Raw genomic sequence first — 18,516 nt, forward strand, 5'->3', positions numbered from 1 at the left:
CCCAGACAATTGTTATATTTAAGAGGAAAAAAGGCATATAGATTTGGTTTAGAATGAAACCACATTTTATCCTTATGTAAGTTTTGAACCTTCCATGGCTTTCTGTAACATCCCTAAAATAGCACTAAGAACAACAAACCAGCATTGTTTTCCAAGATGAAACTCAAAGCAGTTCATACTCTTATCAAAAGGGATCTGAACCAATCTGACACACTAGGCAGAGTTTGTTTTGTGTCTGTGATTTTACAGTCCATGCACTGTAGGACTCTCATCCACACTGGGATGCCGATATGTACAGCAATATAAATCAATCATCTTAACTCTGTGCTAGAACTGCTTGTTTTAAATTGTCTATGTAAAAATAAGGATTGGCAAGACTCAAATGGGAAGTTGAAGTGAAAACAGTAATCACCTTGAAATTCCAATACATTTCTGAAAAAACAATACTTTAGTCCCCACTGAAACACTGAAATACACAAATGTAAGAAAAATGGTTGCTAATGTAGCCATTCAGGAATGCACAGTATTGAAACCAGTTCTCAAACACTCTTTTTGTTGAGACTAAACTTTTATCAACTCTATGCACTTAAACCAAACTGCAGAAACAAAGCTCAAATCTGAATTTCAATTTGTTAGAAACCAGAGGCAAATCTATTTGAGCATTTACACAAACATCAAAACAAGAGACTGACTTTAGTGTATCCTCATGCAAACCCAAATCCTTTCAGTTGTTGCCAAGATTTTAACATGTCAAAGGTCTCCTAGATCCTTGCCAATTTATTTTCAAGGACAAGCTTCAGTGCTAGCAGGGACAACACCACACCACTCCAGCACATCTGCAACACCTCCAGCTTGTACACTGGGCACCATGCTTTAGCTGTAGCCACACCTCCAGAACCGAGCAACACTGAGTCAGTTTCTGACACACAAGTGTTAATAGTAAAACTCTGCCCAAGCACAAACTGAATGTCAACACCTGCCTGGCTAAACAAAGGAGAAGGAAGAAATTACAAGTCCACAGAGCGCAGTTGCCTACAGGACCCTGACAACTTGGCAAGCACTCGGGTCAAGGCCCTATTCTCAGTCACCAGTCGCTCATTTATGTGTTTCAAAGATTCAATCTGCTTTATTTGTTGCAGCTTCTGCAGGAATCAAAGAAATAGGAGTGAAAATGAGAAAAAAACCCACATGTATATTAGATGAGCAGAACTGAAAGAAAACTTAGAAGAAACAGTCCTGTTTAAAATAAATAAGCTGCTGTGAAAGGAAAGCATCAAACAAGTGGCACATTCTTGAAAAGCAATCTAAGTACCAGTAGTGATTAGTCACAGCTTTCCAAAACAGTTCAGGATGCATTAACAATGAGAGCTATTCCTGGAATTCTTCACTTAACATCCTAATTGCACAAACTGAATCTCCTATTCAAAACCCTGTACATAATGACACGTTTAACAGATACTTTTAAACAACTATGCAACAAACTATGGGAAGAATATTTAATCTTTAATTCAAAACTTTCACTTCTTGCTTATTGAAAGCAAACTTTTGGAAAAAGCAATATATCTGTATTCTCTATTTTTATCAGAAGCCCTGCTTTCCCTAGAAGCTCACATCCTGTCTTCTATTCTTAGGCAGACCATTATTTTCCTCTATCATAGTTTGTTTTTTCTGTATTTCACTTCTGAAGACCCTTCAAGGAATCATGGACGTTGCTGCCTCACAGCAAACTATTTTGGCCTGAATCCAAGGGAGCCAGAGGCATCACATTTGCTGTTCTGCCTGTCAGCTACAATTACTTCAACAGAACCTGGTGCATGTATTTTAATGAAAAGTATTTGGAAGTTTATGCCATTTCCAAGCACCAGAGGGAGCTCAAAAATGAGCTTAAAAGGAAACTTCTTATTAAGCAGTACAAATTTGACAAATATCAAATGTCAAAATAATGGTATTTTCACATTCCACCTAAATTCTATGAATTTTGTAGGCCACATGCAATGTTGATATGAAAGGACATAATAGAAAATAAACCTACCCAAATTCTCACCCTTCTTAATGATATCAGAGGGTTTAACATTGATAAAGACTGGTTAAAAAACGCAAACAAATAGAAATGTAATTTATTTAAAAAAGAATATTGCTTCTGAGATTCACTTTATACATAGGTGAAAAAAGCAGAAATCAATATGGTAACAATCACTCATCAACAGCTCAAATCTACCTACTGCATTTTGTTAAGTAAAACCTGATTCACACTACACAAACAGGAGATTTTCTATCAACATTGTAATATGCCATCTAATTAATAAAGAGCATGAGATAAAGACGGAAACAACATTTAATGCTTAAATATCTATACAAGTATATGCTACCACTATTTAATAATAATGGATTTTAATAATAGTAATTATAAATAAAACTAAGGAGTGTCACATCAAAATTGTAGACTGCTATTCCATCTTGATTAGCTTAAGATATGTTTCACCCTAACCACCTCTGAATGTTTCTTGTTAGCCATGTTATAGAATCCTAGAACTCAGCACCTTCCTCGCAATCGTACCCGTACAGCTGCTTATGCCAGACCACAGCTTTGCTACAAGCTGTGTGACAGGAGTGACTCTGACATGCAGCTGTAACTTAGTTATTCTCTGGTGAAATTACAGAAACCAGTAATACTGATAATTTATAATAATAATAATAATAATAAAAAAATACCAGTAAGGCTACATGTCTTACTGACATAGTAATACACTTTGTAACTAATAGTGTACTAATTTACTTACTTTCAGTTCTTCTTCCATTTCAGATATCCTTCTTTCTAGCGCCCTTCTTTCCTAAATCAGAAGATGTGTGTTAATGCTGAACAATACAATGTTTTAAAAATTACAGCTTGTAAATACTGTGGTAACAGTGAAATACTTCAAGTTTCAAAGATCATACAACCAAAAGCATAGTGTGGACAGAAAACTTGTGACGGCAGTGATACATAGAAATTTGGTCAATATGGAATTTTAATATCCAAAGAGGAAGAGACAGAGAAATTCATATTGAGTCCTACAAAAAATACACCTTCCTTTTCACTAATTTAGAAAGGTTTTAAGTATACAACTTGTTTGGATTTATTTTTCATGAGCTAGGCTTTTGTAAGACCTTAATATCCAAGAAATGCAGAAAATTATCAGAAACAAACAAGAATATTAAAAGATACAAGCACAAAAGCATAAGCTTTCACAGGCAAACAAAGGTAGCTGAAACATCTGTCTCAGCTCAGTGGGATCTGTCCACACTCCAAGCTACAACAGTTGATACAACTGACACTACAGGACTTAGCTCAGTACCAAAGAAATCTAGTTACATGAGATCAGCTGCTTCTTGAGAAAATGTTTCTTGAATATTTTCTGCATTTCTCGTATAGTTTAATTTTCCTTTTATTTCCCTTTTTACCTGAGAAGCAGGAAAAATTATCCTTTGTATAAGAACTTGATTACACTGACTATATAACAAGCCAGCTTATGGAAAGTTAGCTTAGGGTTTTCTATACTGCACTGCAGTCTGCAGTGCAGATACATTTTTATTTTGTTTAAACCTATTTTTCAACACATCTAACAGATGAACAATAGACTCTGGGGTTTATAGCTTGATTGCTTGCTTTCCTGTGTCAGACGATGCAGTGTATCTCATTTAAAAGCAGCTGCAGTTATCAGTACTCTACATTCAGATTTTTTTCCAGAGGGTGAGAGGCAGAAGCAACAGATTATTGCAAAGTGGACATATGCATCTGCATACAATGGTGTTATGCAAACAGCAAGCAGCATTGACTGAGTGTGTAAAACTTTGGTTAGATCATACCGCCCAGTAGATACTGACTCTTGCCGGACACCTTTCAGATATAAATCATTTGAATTTAGTTTAATCACAGTGCAGTTATACCCCAACATTTTCCCATTATAGCAAACAACTTCAATTTTTATCAAAGTAATAGATATATTACTGCAGTTGTTACTACTTAATGTATTTAACTCTTTCAAAATAAGACTTTTTTTATAATGACTGTAATGAGCATAAGTACCAGTGAGTTAACAGTTTGCAATTAACTAACAAAAATACCACACTGTCTTACAATACTTAGAATTTAATCTGTTACCTACTAGTTTTACAAAATAACATATATGATGTGTTCTTATATTAAGCAATATTCAACAATTTTTTCTATTACCAAGAGATGAATGATAAAACAAATTTCAAAATTTCAGGTGTCTAGAAATTCTTAATACTTTGGAAGCATTTGCTTAACTAGCATGCTGAACTTGTCTATTAGCAATAAAAACCTATTCAGTAAGATCTTTAACTGACTTTTTATACTTCACATTATACAAAATAAACAAATAGACAGGTATAGGAATAACAGTCTTTGTAGAACTGTTTTGTCCCTATTATTTGAAGCTATGCTCCTCTTTCTCTTGAACTGCTTACTCTTTTAGGAACTGGTTTGAGGGATGCCAATGAAATGATGCACTGCAGTGTCACTGAGAAGATTTGCCAGTTTTATTTGATTATTTCCTGGACTCAAAGAAAGCATTTGAAATCTATGAGGACTAAAATTTTATTATATAACTCCTCAACTCTGTAAGGTCTGTCAAGGAACATTTGTAACTCACAAAAAAAAGAAAAAAATCAGACATACACAGATATACACATATGAAAAACTGACCCCTCCTGCGCTATACAATTTTTTAAGAAGCAAAACCAGATGTATATGCCTACATATACTTGTATAATCAATAATACAAAGAAATACACCTCTCCACAATTCAAATTTCCAGCTGAAGAATTCTAAATTTGGGAAAGAAATTGTTTAAAGGTACCTATATTTTTCTGATTTCTCATCCAGACTGAAACTTCTAAGTTTAAGTTTTGGTTTCAAGTTTTATTACCATGTCATACAGAATTCTGCAAAGGGCTGTTTGCGTATTTGGCAGAGTGACAGGTTGTTAAAGAAACCCTCAATTTTGCTCATGTATTGCTAGGACCTTGCACAAGTCTCTCATCTCTACCCCCATCCCCATGGAAATAGCCCTTTCTGGTAAACAGTTTTCAAATGAACAATATTCACAATGTATCACAAAGTCACGTCATGGAAACCCACTTCTGAATGGTGAATTTAAATCAAATTAAAAGCCAGTACTTTCTGAATTTTACTACTGTGCAAATCTAGGCCTAATATATACTCTCATTTTCTTCACTGAAAAGGTAGGTTTCAGCTGGAAAATATCACAGTCGAAAGATGCTTTCAGCTCTTTCTCTGTTGGCTTTTTTTTTTCTTACAATTTTTCCTCACTACTTTACTTTTCCCCTCTCCTCTTCTCTATGTAATTTATATAAAAGTCTTTAGGTTTATATTTTATTTTAGTGAAGTGATATACATGGAGAAGTATACTTAGAAAAGGTCTACAATCTCTCTTAAATTTTACATTTTTATTGTTACATTACACACTAAAAAGGTGTTTTAAAAATTATTTTTAATGCTGAATTCAATAAGCTTATTTCTAGAGATCAGCTATTGATGACTAGCAGCTGAGAATCCTGCTTCAGTCACATTCAAAGTGAAGCTTCAGATTTAAACAATAATAACAACAACAACAAAAAATATATTCCTCATTTAAATTCCTATCTGAAAAGAAGTGGGTAATTATAAACAAGATTCAGATGTACAAATTTTGTGTAAACCCTGTTTCAGCCATACAGCACCTAGGTTACAAACATACATCACTAAGTTAATTATTTTATCCACTAGATTTAAGACTAATACATTTAGGGAAAATAACATTTCTGAAAGATATTTTGCTGTTGGACCGAATGCCTTAAAAAAAGTGCAAGACTTTCTAAAAAAGCCAATTGTCATAACGCCATGGCCTGTTTTGGGAGAAAGCCAAGCAGTAACTCAACACTGAAATAATGTCTATCTATGCAGCACTCCGTGCATTACCTGTGAACCCCCACAGTAATGGATACAGCTCCATCTATTAAATTATAAATGTCCACTTGTGTGGCCGTGCTAGCAAGCAAGAAACCAATTAACTGCTGCTGAAACCCTTCTACTGATGAAATCACTGTCCACACTAGGATGACAAAAAAATTAAAGAGAGAAATATGTGCTAAATGGCAGCAATAAAGTGCAGAGACTATTAAGATAAATATAATGAATCTTCAGGAAGTGCTTGAGAGCATTTCTACATCTCCATGTGCTTCTGTAAAGTCTGTTTATATACTGGACAGTTTTGTGTAACTGAAACTTGTTTTGTATAACTAAAACATAAAATATTGGAAAATCAATAGGCTAGTAAATATGAAATTTACCAGGGATTAATAAATGTTTACCACATCACTTCTTATTGTCAAAGTCTAACTTTTTTTTCCAGTTTGTCTCTAATGTGTCATTCCAGGATCAAGGGAGAAGAAAAGAACACATAGTGTTCACAGTCATGAAGGAAGCCAAGACCACCACAAAATGAAACTAAACTTTTATAGGGCTGGATTTTAATTAGCATGAAATTGCAGCCTAAAATTATCAGGTGTCCAACTTCTGAAATAATTCCTGCAGTCTATCTCACATATGAATTCACTGCATGACTTCTTTCCCATTCAGTTTAGGATTGTCTCTGACTCTGATGCCCCTCTTCCTGCACTGCTTACTCATTCTTCCACTTTCTCCTCCTACCCCACTATCATATTCCTCTGGAAAAAGCTACAGTGCAAGGAAAGAGGCAGATAAAGGTAATTTTATATCATTAGTAGGTTTAAGGTCCCATGTTTCTGAGGCAGAAACATCTATCTCATTACCAACAACAATTGGTGCCTCTGGAAAGCTCTGAGGAAATTAACTTCTCTGAATCTTGGAAATGTGTTAAAAGATGAGACACAATGAATCTGTTTAATCCTCTGGGATGCCAACATTGTTTTGGATGAGACGGAACAAGTGGCAGATCCCTGGAGGGCAGCAGAGTTTGGAAACTGGTTATCATGAATGAACTGGCAAACTAAAGGCAATTCCCACCTCACATTCATTGCTACTTTGAAACCTAAAATTCCCAAATCCTCTAAAAAATGCAAACCATAAGAAAGGCTTCTATTCCTGCTAAAATCTATCCAAACCAGGGGCTGCAAAACAAGCTAAAACAAAGCTTGGAGTATTTAAAAGCTCTTTGGAAGAAACTCACCCTTTTCTCCATTTCCAAGAGTGATCTGTCAGCAAATCTTTCTTGTCTCTGAAACACAAAATTGATGAATACATTGACATGTGCTTTGACATAACACAGAACTGATGAAAAAAATCAATTCGACATTTTAATATTCTGTCTGAAGTATGTAATCAAAACCATTTTAAAGTATGTTCAGGGAAGTAACACTGAAATAAAGAATAAGCTGGATTTATCATGCACTTCTTTTGTGACCATCCCTGTTATTTAATCACTACACAGCCTTTGGCTAACAGGAAAAACACAGTATTTCTATATAAAAGCATTACAAAACTGGCATCTTTTAAATGTTCTTCACTAACATTTGCAGGGTATGTATCAAAGACAATTAAGTACAAATAAATTGTGAAAAATGTGATCTGACAATATGAAACATTCTACAGCAAGAGTAGAAAAATTTAGACAAATCTAACTCCAGTATATGTGTCTTGTAAAACTGTATGCAGAACTGTTATCTGACAGCAGTTATTGGTAACAGGAATGCATTATTTGCTCTTCATTTCCAAAATAAAGCTATCTAACCAGCCAGGAAGAACTGGCAGGTTATGCCAATTTGCCATCAGTCCCACTTGCCAGTTTGAATATAAGCTTCACAGCGTAGAAAATGTTTACTCCTACCCTGCACAAAAGCTGCATGCAGATACACGCTGGCAAGAATCACTACTACTTAAGTAGGCAGGAAGCAGTCTCACATGTTTTGTTCACAGTGGAAGACCAGAATCCTGTACTCCTTTCTCTTTAGAAAGAGAGAAATTCTCCATTCCCATCTTTGGATAAAAAACAAAGCTGATGCCTAGTGAAGAGCAGCCCATAGGCTGCGGTTTGTCCTTTCAATTTTGTTATGTCTGGTTTATTATCTACATTGTTGGTTAACTACATGCTTTTTTGTTTTCTACAAACCTGAGTGGTCTTCTCCAACTGTAGCTTAAGATCTGTAAGTTCCATGTTGGTGTCATGTAACTGTGCTTTCAGTTTTTCATTTTCAGCTAGAATCTGTTCATAAAGCTAAGAGAAAATATTTGTTAAAAAATCAGATAATGGTGAGATTAGCAAAAAAACTTCAGAAGTATGACTGAAGCACAAGTAAAATTAAAAATACATTAACAGTCTAAGAAGTAAAATAATGAAGTTTAAAATCAGCAAGCATGGTAAGGAACTGTTACTAAATATTTCTAGAAACAAACAGCTTTGTATAGGGAGCACACAACTTACCTTACACATAATTAAGCCATCTTTTTTTCTTCTGACTCCACAGATTACCCCACCACAGTAAACTTTTCAACAAACTCCTCCTCTATTTTAAAACAAGATCTAAACATATTTTTACCTCATACCTATGTAAGCTGGCAAACACTTAAAAAAGTCTTCACATATACGTACATCAGTTTTAATAATACCTTCTTATGATAAATACTATCATATTATTTTTTAAAATTTGACTGTATCTTGGCTCCTCTGATTTCTCCCTTGCCTTGAAAAGTACAAAAGCCAGAAGCTGCTTCATAATGTATATTTTTCCCCACTGTAGTGGTTGCTGTGCTTCTCCATTAGGCCGAGTTACTTTAGGCAGCATTTCGAATGCAATGTGAGACTACTTTCACACAATTTAAGAAAAGCAGTAATGAAATCCTATTTTTGCACCAAACTTATTGAATCAGATACCTTCTTAAAATCAGGGCTATCATCTTTTTCTAGTCTACTGCAGTATGGTTTTCGATCTTCAAGATAACTCTGTGACCCTGATCGCCCCTGCGCTGAATCGTAGCGATCTCCTGCAGACATGCTGAGCGATCCCGAATCATATCTGTAAAAGAAAAGTTCGGATTTTTCTTTGCCTTTGCAGCCAAACTGAGACCCCTGACTGTATCAAATGTTTTAAGTTTGCTGCTACCCAGCTGTAAACAACCAAATGCAATTAGGTATTTTTGTTAGACTACCACTTCCTAATTTGATGCAAATTTCATGAAGTACTGATGCAGTACTTCAAGATTCTGGATGAAAATGTTTTCAAATTGCTCAGTCTGCAGAGCAATGCATGCAGAGAAATATTTTAAATGTAATTAAATTATTTAATGCAAGCAAATATTTACATGTCTTAAAATACTTTAAAACTGGCTTAGATAGCTGAATTCTTCTTTATTTATAAAGAACATTTTAAAAAAAGTATATTAGTTTAATATTAGTCTTTTTAAAAACACTAGATGAATGGCCTAGATGAATTTTAAGTTTTGTTACGGCAGCCAGGATTTCAAAACTGTGTTGTGAATTCTAGTATTTCAGCAGAAACAGCTGATGAAACAAATCTTTAGTAGTCTTTATCCTAATAACTCAATAAAACCCTGTATTAACAAAGTTAAGAGCAATTTCACACTGTTCACTCTTCACTAATCATGTGTTAGAGCAGTTTTATTTAACAGATTTTCACCAATCAGAACATAATAAAATATTAAAATCACAGCCTTTGAAAGCTCAATCCAACCACTGGATTAAAGCTGAATTTGTACATAAACAACTTGAAATGACAGAAAGTGTAACAATTCTAATTAATTTGTTTAAATTGCACATACCTTGAAAGGCTCTCACTCTGAGGTCGGGAGAGGTAAAAAGAGAGAAAAAGAATGGATTGGTGAATAATTTAATTAAAATATATAACAATCTGTGAACAAACACAACTAATCAGTTAGGTCAAATGTGCATGCTATCCACCAGTATGTATTATCTGAACTGTGTCAAGCTTCAATTTTGTTATGTCTGGCAAAGAACATAAATATGTGCTAGAATGCACTCGAAAAATATGATTTACAAGGACGTTAACATAATACTCTAAAAGTCTGGAGTGTCCTAAACAGTGGAGTTATTTCAGCACTTGGTGCATTCTGGGTTTGCTTCCTTGTTATCAAAGGCATCAGAACAGTGTTTCTCAACGTCACTGCTCCTTCTTTCTCTTCTTTAACATCAGCTACAATGTTTTGAAAAAAATGACTTCAGCTCAAAACAATATATTAAGATACAGGATCGCTGTTTCAACACAGTGTGACTGGAAACAAGTTACTACACCAACAACATAAGGAATTACTTATTAGACTTAATTACAGTAAATTTTGTCCCTGTGGATTCACCTGGAATGAATGAATGAATTAATGAAAGCAATATAAAAAAATAACTCCTTTTAGTTGTCAAGCAAAACTTAATTAAAAGTAATGACTTAAGAGTGAGGGAGTGTCCTCTAAGTATTACATCAGTCATACAAACCTTTTGCCCCTCTGAGTGGTCATTACAAATTCCTATTTTTTTCCAATTATTATTGTAATCTTAAGTGAAGACATTTCAGTCAAGAAACTCTACTGACATATCATGACCTAGATGTCCTCCAATGTTATTCTCCTAGCAGTGGCTGAAACCTTCCCCACAGGTGGTTTTCTAGGGGGGCTGATGTGGTTTGCTTGGTTTCCTTTTACTGAAGGAAACTGTATTTTTTCAATGTACATAGGTAAACAGCCACATTCTCCACAATACACTCAATTTCCCCTTTGACACCTTGAAGTGTATTTACTGCACAGAGGATATCAAAGATATCAGATACTATATACAGATGCTATAGCCTAACCACTTCTAACAAAACACTATTTTCTGTCAAGACCATAATAATGCTGAGAATTAAGAGATTTTGTAGAAAACTGGGCAAACTGTTCTGGTGTTTCACCATAAAATCATTTGTGTTGGAAAACACTTCCAAGATCACTGAGTCCAACCTTTGACTGAACACCACCATGACCATAAAGCTGTCCTGTCCAGTTGTTTCTTGAATGCTTCCAGTGATGGTGACTCCACAGCCTCTCTGGGCAGCCTGTTCCAATGCTTAACTGCCCTTTTCAGTGAGAAAATTCTTCCTCATGTCCAACCTGAACCTCCCTGGCTCAGCTTGAAGCCGTTTCCTTTTATCCAGTCCCTGTTAGCAGGGAGAAGAGACCAACCCCCACCTGGCTACAGCCTTCTTTCAGGGAGGTGGAGAGAGGTCTCTCCTGAGCCTCCTTTTCTCCAGGCTAAACAGCCCCAGCTCCCTCAGCCACTCCTCACAGGACTTGTGCTCCAGACCCTTCCCCAGCCTTGTTGCCCTTCTCTGGGCATTCTCCAGCACCTCAATGTCCTTCTTGCAGTGAAGGGCCCAGAACCAGACACAGGACTCAAGGTGTGACACAATCCCTGCCCTGCTCCTGCTGGCCACACCATTGCTGATCCAGGCCAGGATGCCATTGGCCTTCTCAGCCATGTGGGCACAACTGGCTCACATTCAGCCACTGTCACCAGCATTCCCAGCTGCTTTATCCCTTGGGCAGTTCCCAGCCACTGTCCCCAGGCTGTAGCACTGCATGGGGTTGTTGGGACCCAAGTGTAGGACCCAGTACTTGGCCTTATTGAACCTCATCCAGTTGGCCTTGGCCTACTGATCCAGCCTGCCCAGAGCCCTCTGCAGAGCCTTCCTGCCCTCCAGCAGATCAACACTCCTGCCAAACTTGTGCTATCTGCAAACTGACTGAGGGTGTCCTAGATCCCCTCAGCCAGATCATATGGGAAAGTATTGAACAGGATTGGCCCCAACACTGAACCCTGCAGAATTCCACTCATGATCAGGTGCCAGCTGGACAGAATTCCATTCACCACCACTCTCTTGCCCTAGGCACATAGCAAAAAGTGCGCATGTCCAAGAACTCCTGGTCAGTCAATTCTATACTTCACCATTCCAGCCCAACACATTCACCCTTTCAATAATATTCATGATTTTGGGACTGATTTAGCAGTATTTCACTGTAATGTTTTTAATTCTATCAGAAGCACCACACAGAATGCTCTACTAAAATTAATGTCTATAGAAAAGAATGTGAAGTAATTACAGACCTTAGGATAATGGTATGTACCACTGGAAGGGAAGGAAACAGGACTATGTAGTTATGTTAATGTGGCACAGAAATAAAAAAGACAGCAAACCAAAATGGCATAGAATGAGTCTCTTAACTAAAATATTTAACAGATGTGTAATGGCAGCTTTTACAAAAAAAAGGAAAGAAAAATCACTTGAGTTTTATTCCTAAGTAATGAACATGATTCTGTAGTGTGCTACTCCAGGGTTTAGGTCAAAAGAAATACATTCTTCTTATAGCTCAGCTTATATAACTAATCCCTTTCAACACCTCTTCATCCCACTGCCAAATACCTTTCTGTTTTCAAGAACTTTTCCCATCAAATCAAGCCTATTATACAGATTTCCACTGACTTTTTATCAAGACCAATAATACTTGTTTAGGATATTTAGAAAACTATTTTGTTCACTGAAGAAATTACATACATTGCACTCCTCAATATTCTGTGTTTCCTTAAATTAACTTTGCATATTCTTTTTTAATTATAATAATGACAGCACTGGGATTAATTTTCAAAGTTTTCAATTTGTGTGTGTATGTAATTTGCCATAATTTATCTGAAAATAACAATGTAGGTGAAATAAAAATTTTGCTGGGCAGAAACTGAATGCTTGCTCCAGTAACCTGCTGCATCATGTCCCTGACTTGTGTGTCAAAAATCGAATCTCCATTTTCTAGATGCTAATTCTACACAATCAGAATGGAAGTCAAAATGGTCACTTATGGCCACTGTTGATATGTAAATTCAACTGTAACAAAAATTTTACAACAAAATGTATCTCTTAAAAGTTAATGAACAAATTCTCTTTCTTAAATTACCTGAGTTTCTTTCTTATTTGTTCCCTCTTCTGAATCAGATTGGTGATCCTGTTCATTTTCATCACTCTGGTCAAAGAGGTAGGAGAGGAAAAATAATTAAAACTGTTGAAAACTTAGTAAAATTTTAATGCATTCTACACTTTGAATATGAAAATATAAGAGCAGAAGAATACTCCACAAAGAATATACAGGATATATGAAGAAAATTCTCAAACAGGTCCATGTTTCCAGTACTAGAAGGAGATGAAACAATTTTGCATTTGACATATGAAAATCTGGCTTTTACATTACATATGGATCCCGTGACAAAGAAAAGGGAAAAGGGATACTCAGAAACATCAAATATAACCTTTCTAATCTGACAGCAGTTCTTCAAGTTGTTAAATACATAATTACTTGCAATGTGCCAAATCAAGAATCTCATTTTTACATCTTTGGTACGCACGCAACAGAAATGATTTGTTCAATAATTTATTTCTTTTCCTTAGATTGTGATTAATTCCTATAAAGTTATGGTTACTACAGTGTTCTAGAATTCTGGTTAGCAGTATCAACTGAAAAAACCTAATTTTGATTTTGCTCCTGAAAGCATCAAACCAAAACCGAAGAATATTTAAATTTTTTCTAGAACAGTGAGTTACATACTGAATTACTCTAAACAATTCTCCATTTTAAGAGTACACTATACACATTTCATTTTGTTACAAGTGAAGTTTACTTACATCCTGAGTCCAATATGAAACTCCTGTAGATCGTCGTTTTTCTCTTGGTCTCCGTCTTTCCCTTATAGACTTAGGCTGTGACTTATCTTCTTCCTTTTCTTCTTCTTTTTTGCCCCCTTCTGTTAAGAACAACTTTCTCATTCACTGAATTATAACACAACCTAATTTTCTAAAATACTTCTTCTCAGTCTTTAAAATGCCCACAATAAATTCTTTTCACCTGAAATAAATTCACTGAAGAGCTTCTTACCACATACAGGGTTTGCTCTAACATACACTCCCCAGAACACATAGCTCTAAAATACTGTAAATACTAATTTCACATCAGTAATCTAAACAGAATGTCTTAATGTAAGAGTAATACAATACAACTTGGATTTACAATTCAGTTTTCAAAACTGTCATACAATAATTGAAACATCTGTATCAGATGTATAGAAGTACACAAAAAGAGAAGGTAATCCTTTACCATTCTTCCTCAAACAAACTTTTTTTTCCATACATCAAGGATGCAGTATTAAAAAAACCCCAGCTTTTACAAATCCTTCTTAGATGCCTCCTTTTCACCACCGTCCCCTCCATTTTTGCTGTAAGGAAGAATAAATTGGGACCTCCTAGATTAGATTATTAGTGTATTACAGATATCCTTTTTCTTTAAAACTAACACAATGGCAATTAAAAATAGATGTAACAACTCAGGATGGTGTTTGCTACCCTATATGTTCACAAGCAACTTGTGGAAAAAAACCCATTAAAAAAACCTGCCCAAACGAAAGTTCTTTGCTTATTATCATGCAGTTTGTTCAGCCTGATGTTCTTTTATTAAATAAAGAAATCACAGAATTGAGTCCAGATAGAAGAATCACTAATTATTAATAACTATCATCACTCGTCTTCAGAGGTAAATAAACACTTTAGAGTGAAGCAAAAATTAAATAGGAAAGAAAGGAAATATATTTGTGGTGAATATATACCTTTCCAGATTTAATAAACTAGGATTTTACCTCTGGGATTTCAAATGATAGAGTATTTCTCCTCCAAATGTCATAACTCGAAAAAAAATAAAACCCCTGGTAGCTAATATTTACCAAATGAAAACATTTTCCATAGAAAAATCTAGCACGAGTTTCCTAGAGTAAGCATGCATTACAAAAGAATCATAATCCAAGTTTCAGTTCATTTTAGGACAAAGGGAAAAAAAATCAGAAAGTATATCCAGCCCCAGTAACTATGGCAATACTACTATATAGTTCGTGGAGATTTCATCAGTTGATCATTTTATCTGATCCTCTGTAGAACAAAATTATCAATTTCAATCAGTAAACCCCACTGAAGTTACTGATCAATAACTTGAATTAAAGTACTTCTCTCAAGTCAACAGTGTCAAGTCCAAGAACAGGAGATCACACTGTTAACAGGCTCCTCATTTGACAGGCAAAGAATTAGGCACAACATCTCTCAAAATTATAGCAGGGGACTCATATTTGAAATGAAGGCAAAATCTCTGTGACATCAGAGAACATTTTGTGATCTCTGTATCATGCATCTAATCCTCAGTTTAAGACTACACAAACCAGTTAAAGCATGCAGAAGTATGGTTACATTTGAACCGCAAAGGGAAACATCCCCTTTCCTTTTCCAGCTGCTCCTACAACCCTGAGAGGTCTTTAAAGAAATAAAGCATCATTTCAGTCCTTCTGTGTGGAAGGACTGAAACAAACCCCTAGTCATTTAGCAATTATTTAATAAAGTAAAATTCCTTCTTAATACCTGAAAGTATTTAGACCCTGAAATATAGCATTTTATTACAGGGACTGTGTTAAAGTAGAAATGTGGGTATTTATGGGAGTATATTTGAAATTTCTGTGACCCAACAGTGGAATAAAATCACATGGCCACGAAACACCACCAAGTACAGAAAATCTTTTTTCCTCTCTGAAAGCTTTGAAATTTCTTACAGAAGATTTGAGCAAGGTATATTCCCAGTGGTCTTACGTATCTCACTGCATTTTGACATACCTATAGGAATGTAAACTGTCCTTTGTCAACAAAATCACAAAAACTCCTTCCTAAACAGTACTCCTACCTCTCTCACTTTCCTTTGTTCCGCTCCGAGAATAGGCAGAAGTTATACCTATAAGGCTGTTTGGTCTGTTTAGCTGACTTGAACTGGATAGAGAGCTAGTGGACGTGGAGAGTGAAGAGGTGGATGATGAGGAAGTCGAAGTTGAACTTGGTCTGTAGCGATGGTACGGCTGTTCAACAGAAAAATGTCAGAATTAATTTACCAAGATTAACGAATACAAACCACGGGATATGAAAACATTTAACTATATAAATTATTCTTACAGTACTATCAAAATTAATATAATATTGTTGGAATAAAGATTCATATAATTTCTCTACCTAAAGAGACTCATCATGAAAATACCTCTTCAGCAGTTCGGGAATATCTTTGTTTATAGTCATCATCTTTCGTTTCAGATTCTTTCTTTTCTTCTTGTTTTTCTTTGTCTTGCTTTTCTTTCTCCTCCTTTTCTTTTTCTTCATTTTCCTGCTCTCTGGTTCGTGTGGGACGACTTCTTCCTATAGTTTTTTCAGCTTCTTGAAGATCTGTCAGTGTTACGCCCTGTGAAAACAGCAGTCAGGAAACACCATTCAAATATAACGTTAACATTAATGTAGATGATCACATTACATAAATATTTTAAAGAAATATTCAAATTAAGAAAATTAAATCTATCTATTAAGAAATAAATTTTACCTACATATTCTACCTATAAGCTTTCCTCTTGAATCTTGGAACCAAACATCCCTCTGATTTGTGGCAAGTAATTGCTGTAATGCAATCTACCACAGACTCTCCTGCAAGCCAATTTTTAGCTGAACTACTACATAGAGATTGCATAGAAGATCCTATAGAAATAATTTAAGAATACAATAGATGCTTTTAATATGATCAAGAGCATAGTAAACATTTCTGAAAGAACCCTAAAAATATAATACTCATATTTTCAGAAAGGTTAATACTTTATAAATTAATTCCTTCCAACTGGATTTTTAGGTCAGCAACACTAAAAAGTCTCTTGTTATTTTTAGGCTATAAACCAGTTTTGAAATAAGTTTAGAAAGCAAACAATTTTATGAAGACAGTTTTTTTCTACTATACTTTTCTGATGATATAGATACAGATACAGCTGTATCTATACAGTAAGATACAGCTGATGTATCTTACTGAGACATTGCTCAAAACACTTTGTAATCTCTTCAAAGCCAACTTTGCATCTTATGAGTTACTGAATTGCTTTCAGTGTTGATAAAGCTTAATTCAGTAATTCCTGGTAGCTTCTTCCCTGTAAGGATTCAGCAATAGTTAGCCTGCAGCCTGACCATCATTCAGGGCTCTGAATTAGTACTACAAAGTAAAAATATGTCCTATACAATGAAGTTGTATCAAGCAGTACAGATCTCTCATTTGGAAAGCTAACCAGAAGTATATGAGGGGTTTAAAACTACAAAGATTTGAAAGCAACATCAGTAAGCAATGTAGCTATGGACTCAGCCTAAAAACAAGAAAAGAAAATGGCTACAGTACTTTGTGCTGTTTTATCCAGAGACTATTTGGTGATTATTCTCAGTTTGCCAGCAGACAGTGGTTGGCAATTGCTCCACTGCCTAAAGAGCATTCAAGTACCATTAGAGATACCCTATTTTGCTCCTGCCACATTGCTCCCTGTGACAGGATTGTGCTAGTTGCTGATAGATATGGATAAAAACTGGGAAGAAATTCCAAATATATCAGTACGTAAACTCAGAGAGAGAAATGCTGCAAGGAGATATGCAGTTAGATACTAGGTTATTAGCACGTAATAAAAACCTCTCTTTTAGTATGCTTCCTTCTCCAGAGAAATAAGATTAAAAGTATTTTTTTTATGTTATTAGCTATTAGAATCTTATTAGCTATCCATGTTGATCAGCTCAATCATATTATCTACAATAGCTCCTGCACAGAAAAAAAGGTTAGAAATGGATGCAAATGCAGTATGCTATGCCTGTTTCTCAAGAATGATGTTATGGGTATGTTTTCAAACCTGTAGAAGCTTTACTAATACTATACCTGTGTAGATCTTCTAGACTGTCTTGCTTGCCTAGATCTAGCTTTTCTTTGGGACTCGGACTCTTCATCCCGTACTGGAGTGAGGTATGATCTAAAGAGTTAATTACAAACAAAATTGGCACATGATAATGTCTGCACAAATTTATTAAATGGTCAACCCCCCCCAACAATGCAAACTGAAAACAAAGGCAGTCATAAGAAAATATTTAACTATATAGGATAGATTACATTTTAGACATTTCATTCACATCATACTGATCTACTTATTCATCAAGACAGCAGCTGTAGAACTCAATTAAAATACATAGTTTTCCTACTGAATTTAGATTTCTTTTTACCATTTTCTATAAATGTAACTTCAGCTCATTTGGTATATCACTGTTCTACTAACACAGGGGTAGAAGACCTCAGAGATTCAGCCAGTTAGACATTTATATATCAAATACGTGTATGTATTACCTTTTAACATAACTTATAAGGTTTCAGAAAAAGCCAAATGTACTGTTAATGCAGAAAATCTAATTGTATCATCCATTTCACTAGAAATTAAGAATCCCTGAGGAGGGGGTTACCATTCATTCACATTAATCATACACGCTTTGAGTAATCCAAATCCCTTTGAAAAAAATGAGCTTAAAAATAAATCCTCATGAAACCCACAGCAGTCCTGCAGAATAATCAAAGAT

At 35.2% G+C, this 18,516-nt stretch overlaps 1 protein-coding gene across 3 annotated transcripts in view; it reads right to left on the reverse strand.

The window, feature by feature from the left end:
* PPP1R12A (protein phosphatase 1 regulatory subunit 12A) overlaps positions 1-18,516 on the reverse strand; it is a 112,710-nt gene that overhangs the window by 5,828 nt on the left and 88,366 nt on the right. For 2 of the 3 annotated variants that reach the window (XM_054271264.1, XM_054271254.1), the window contains 10 exons: positions 17,831-17,921; positions 16,145-16,342; positions 15,800-15,968; positions 13,714-13,832; positions 12,992-13,057; positions 9,821-9,837; positions 8,916-9,057; positions 8,154-8,258; positions 7,215-7,262; positions 2,781-2,831 (listed from right to left, as the gene is read on the reverse strand). In XM_054271264.1, the coding sequence (XP_054127239.1) occupies positions 2,781-2,831; positions 7,215-7,262; positions 8,154-8,258; positions 8,916-9,057; positions 9,821-9,837; positions 12,992-13,057; positions 13,714-13,832; positions 15,800-15,968; positions 16,145-16,342; positions 17,831-17,921 (1,006 nt within the window). Of the gene's footprint in view, positions 1-150; positions 1,143-2,780; positions 2,832-7,214; positions 7,263-8,153; positions 8,259-8,915; positions 9,058-9,820; positions 9,838-12,991; positions 13,058-13,713; positions 13,833-15,799; positions 15,969-16,144; positions 16,343-17,830; positions 17,922-18,516 lie in introns of those variants that run through there. The other variant, XM_054271272.1, reaches the window with a different exon arrangement.

Source organism: Melozone crissalis, unplaced genomic scaffold (genome assembly GCF_028551555.1).
Source record: "Melozone crissalis strain CALT ecotype California unplaced genomic scaffold, PUWL_Pcris_2 ptg000004l_1, whole genome shotgun sequence".
Classification (NCBI taxonomy): domain Eukaryota; kingdom Metazoa; phylum Chordata; class Aves; order Passeriformes; family Passerellidae; genus Melozone; species Melozone crissalis.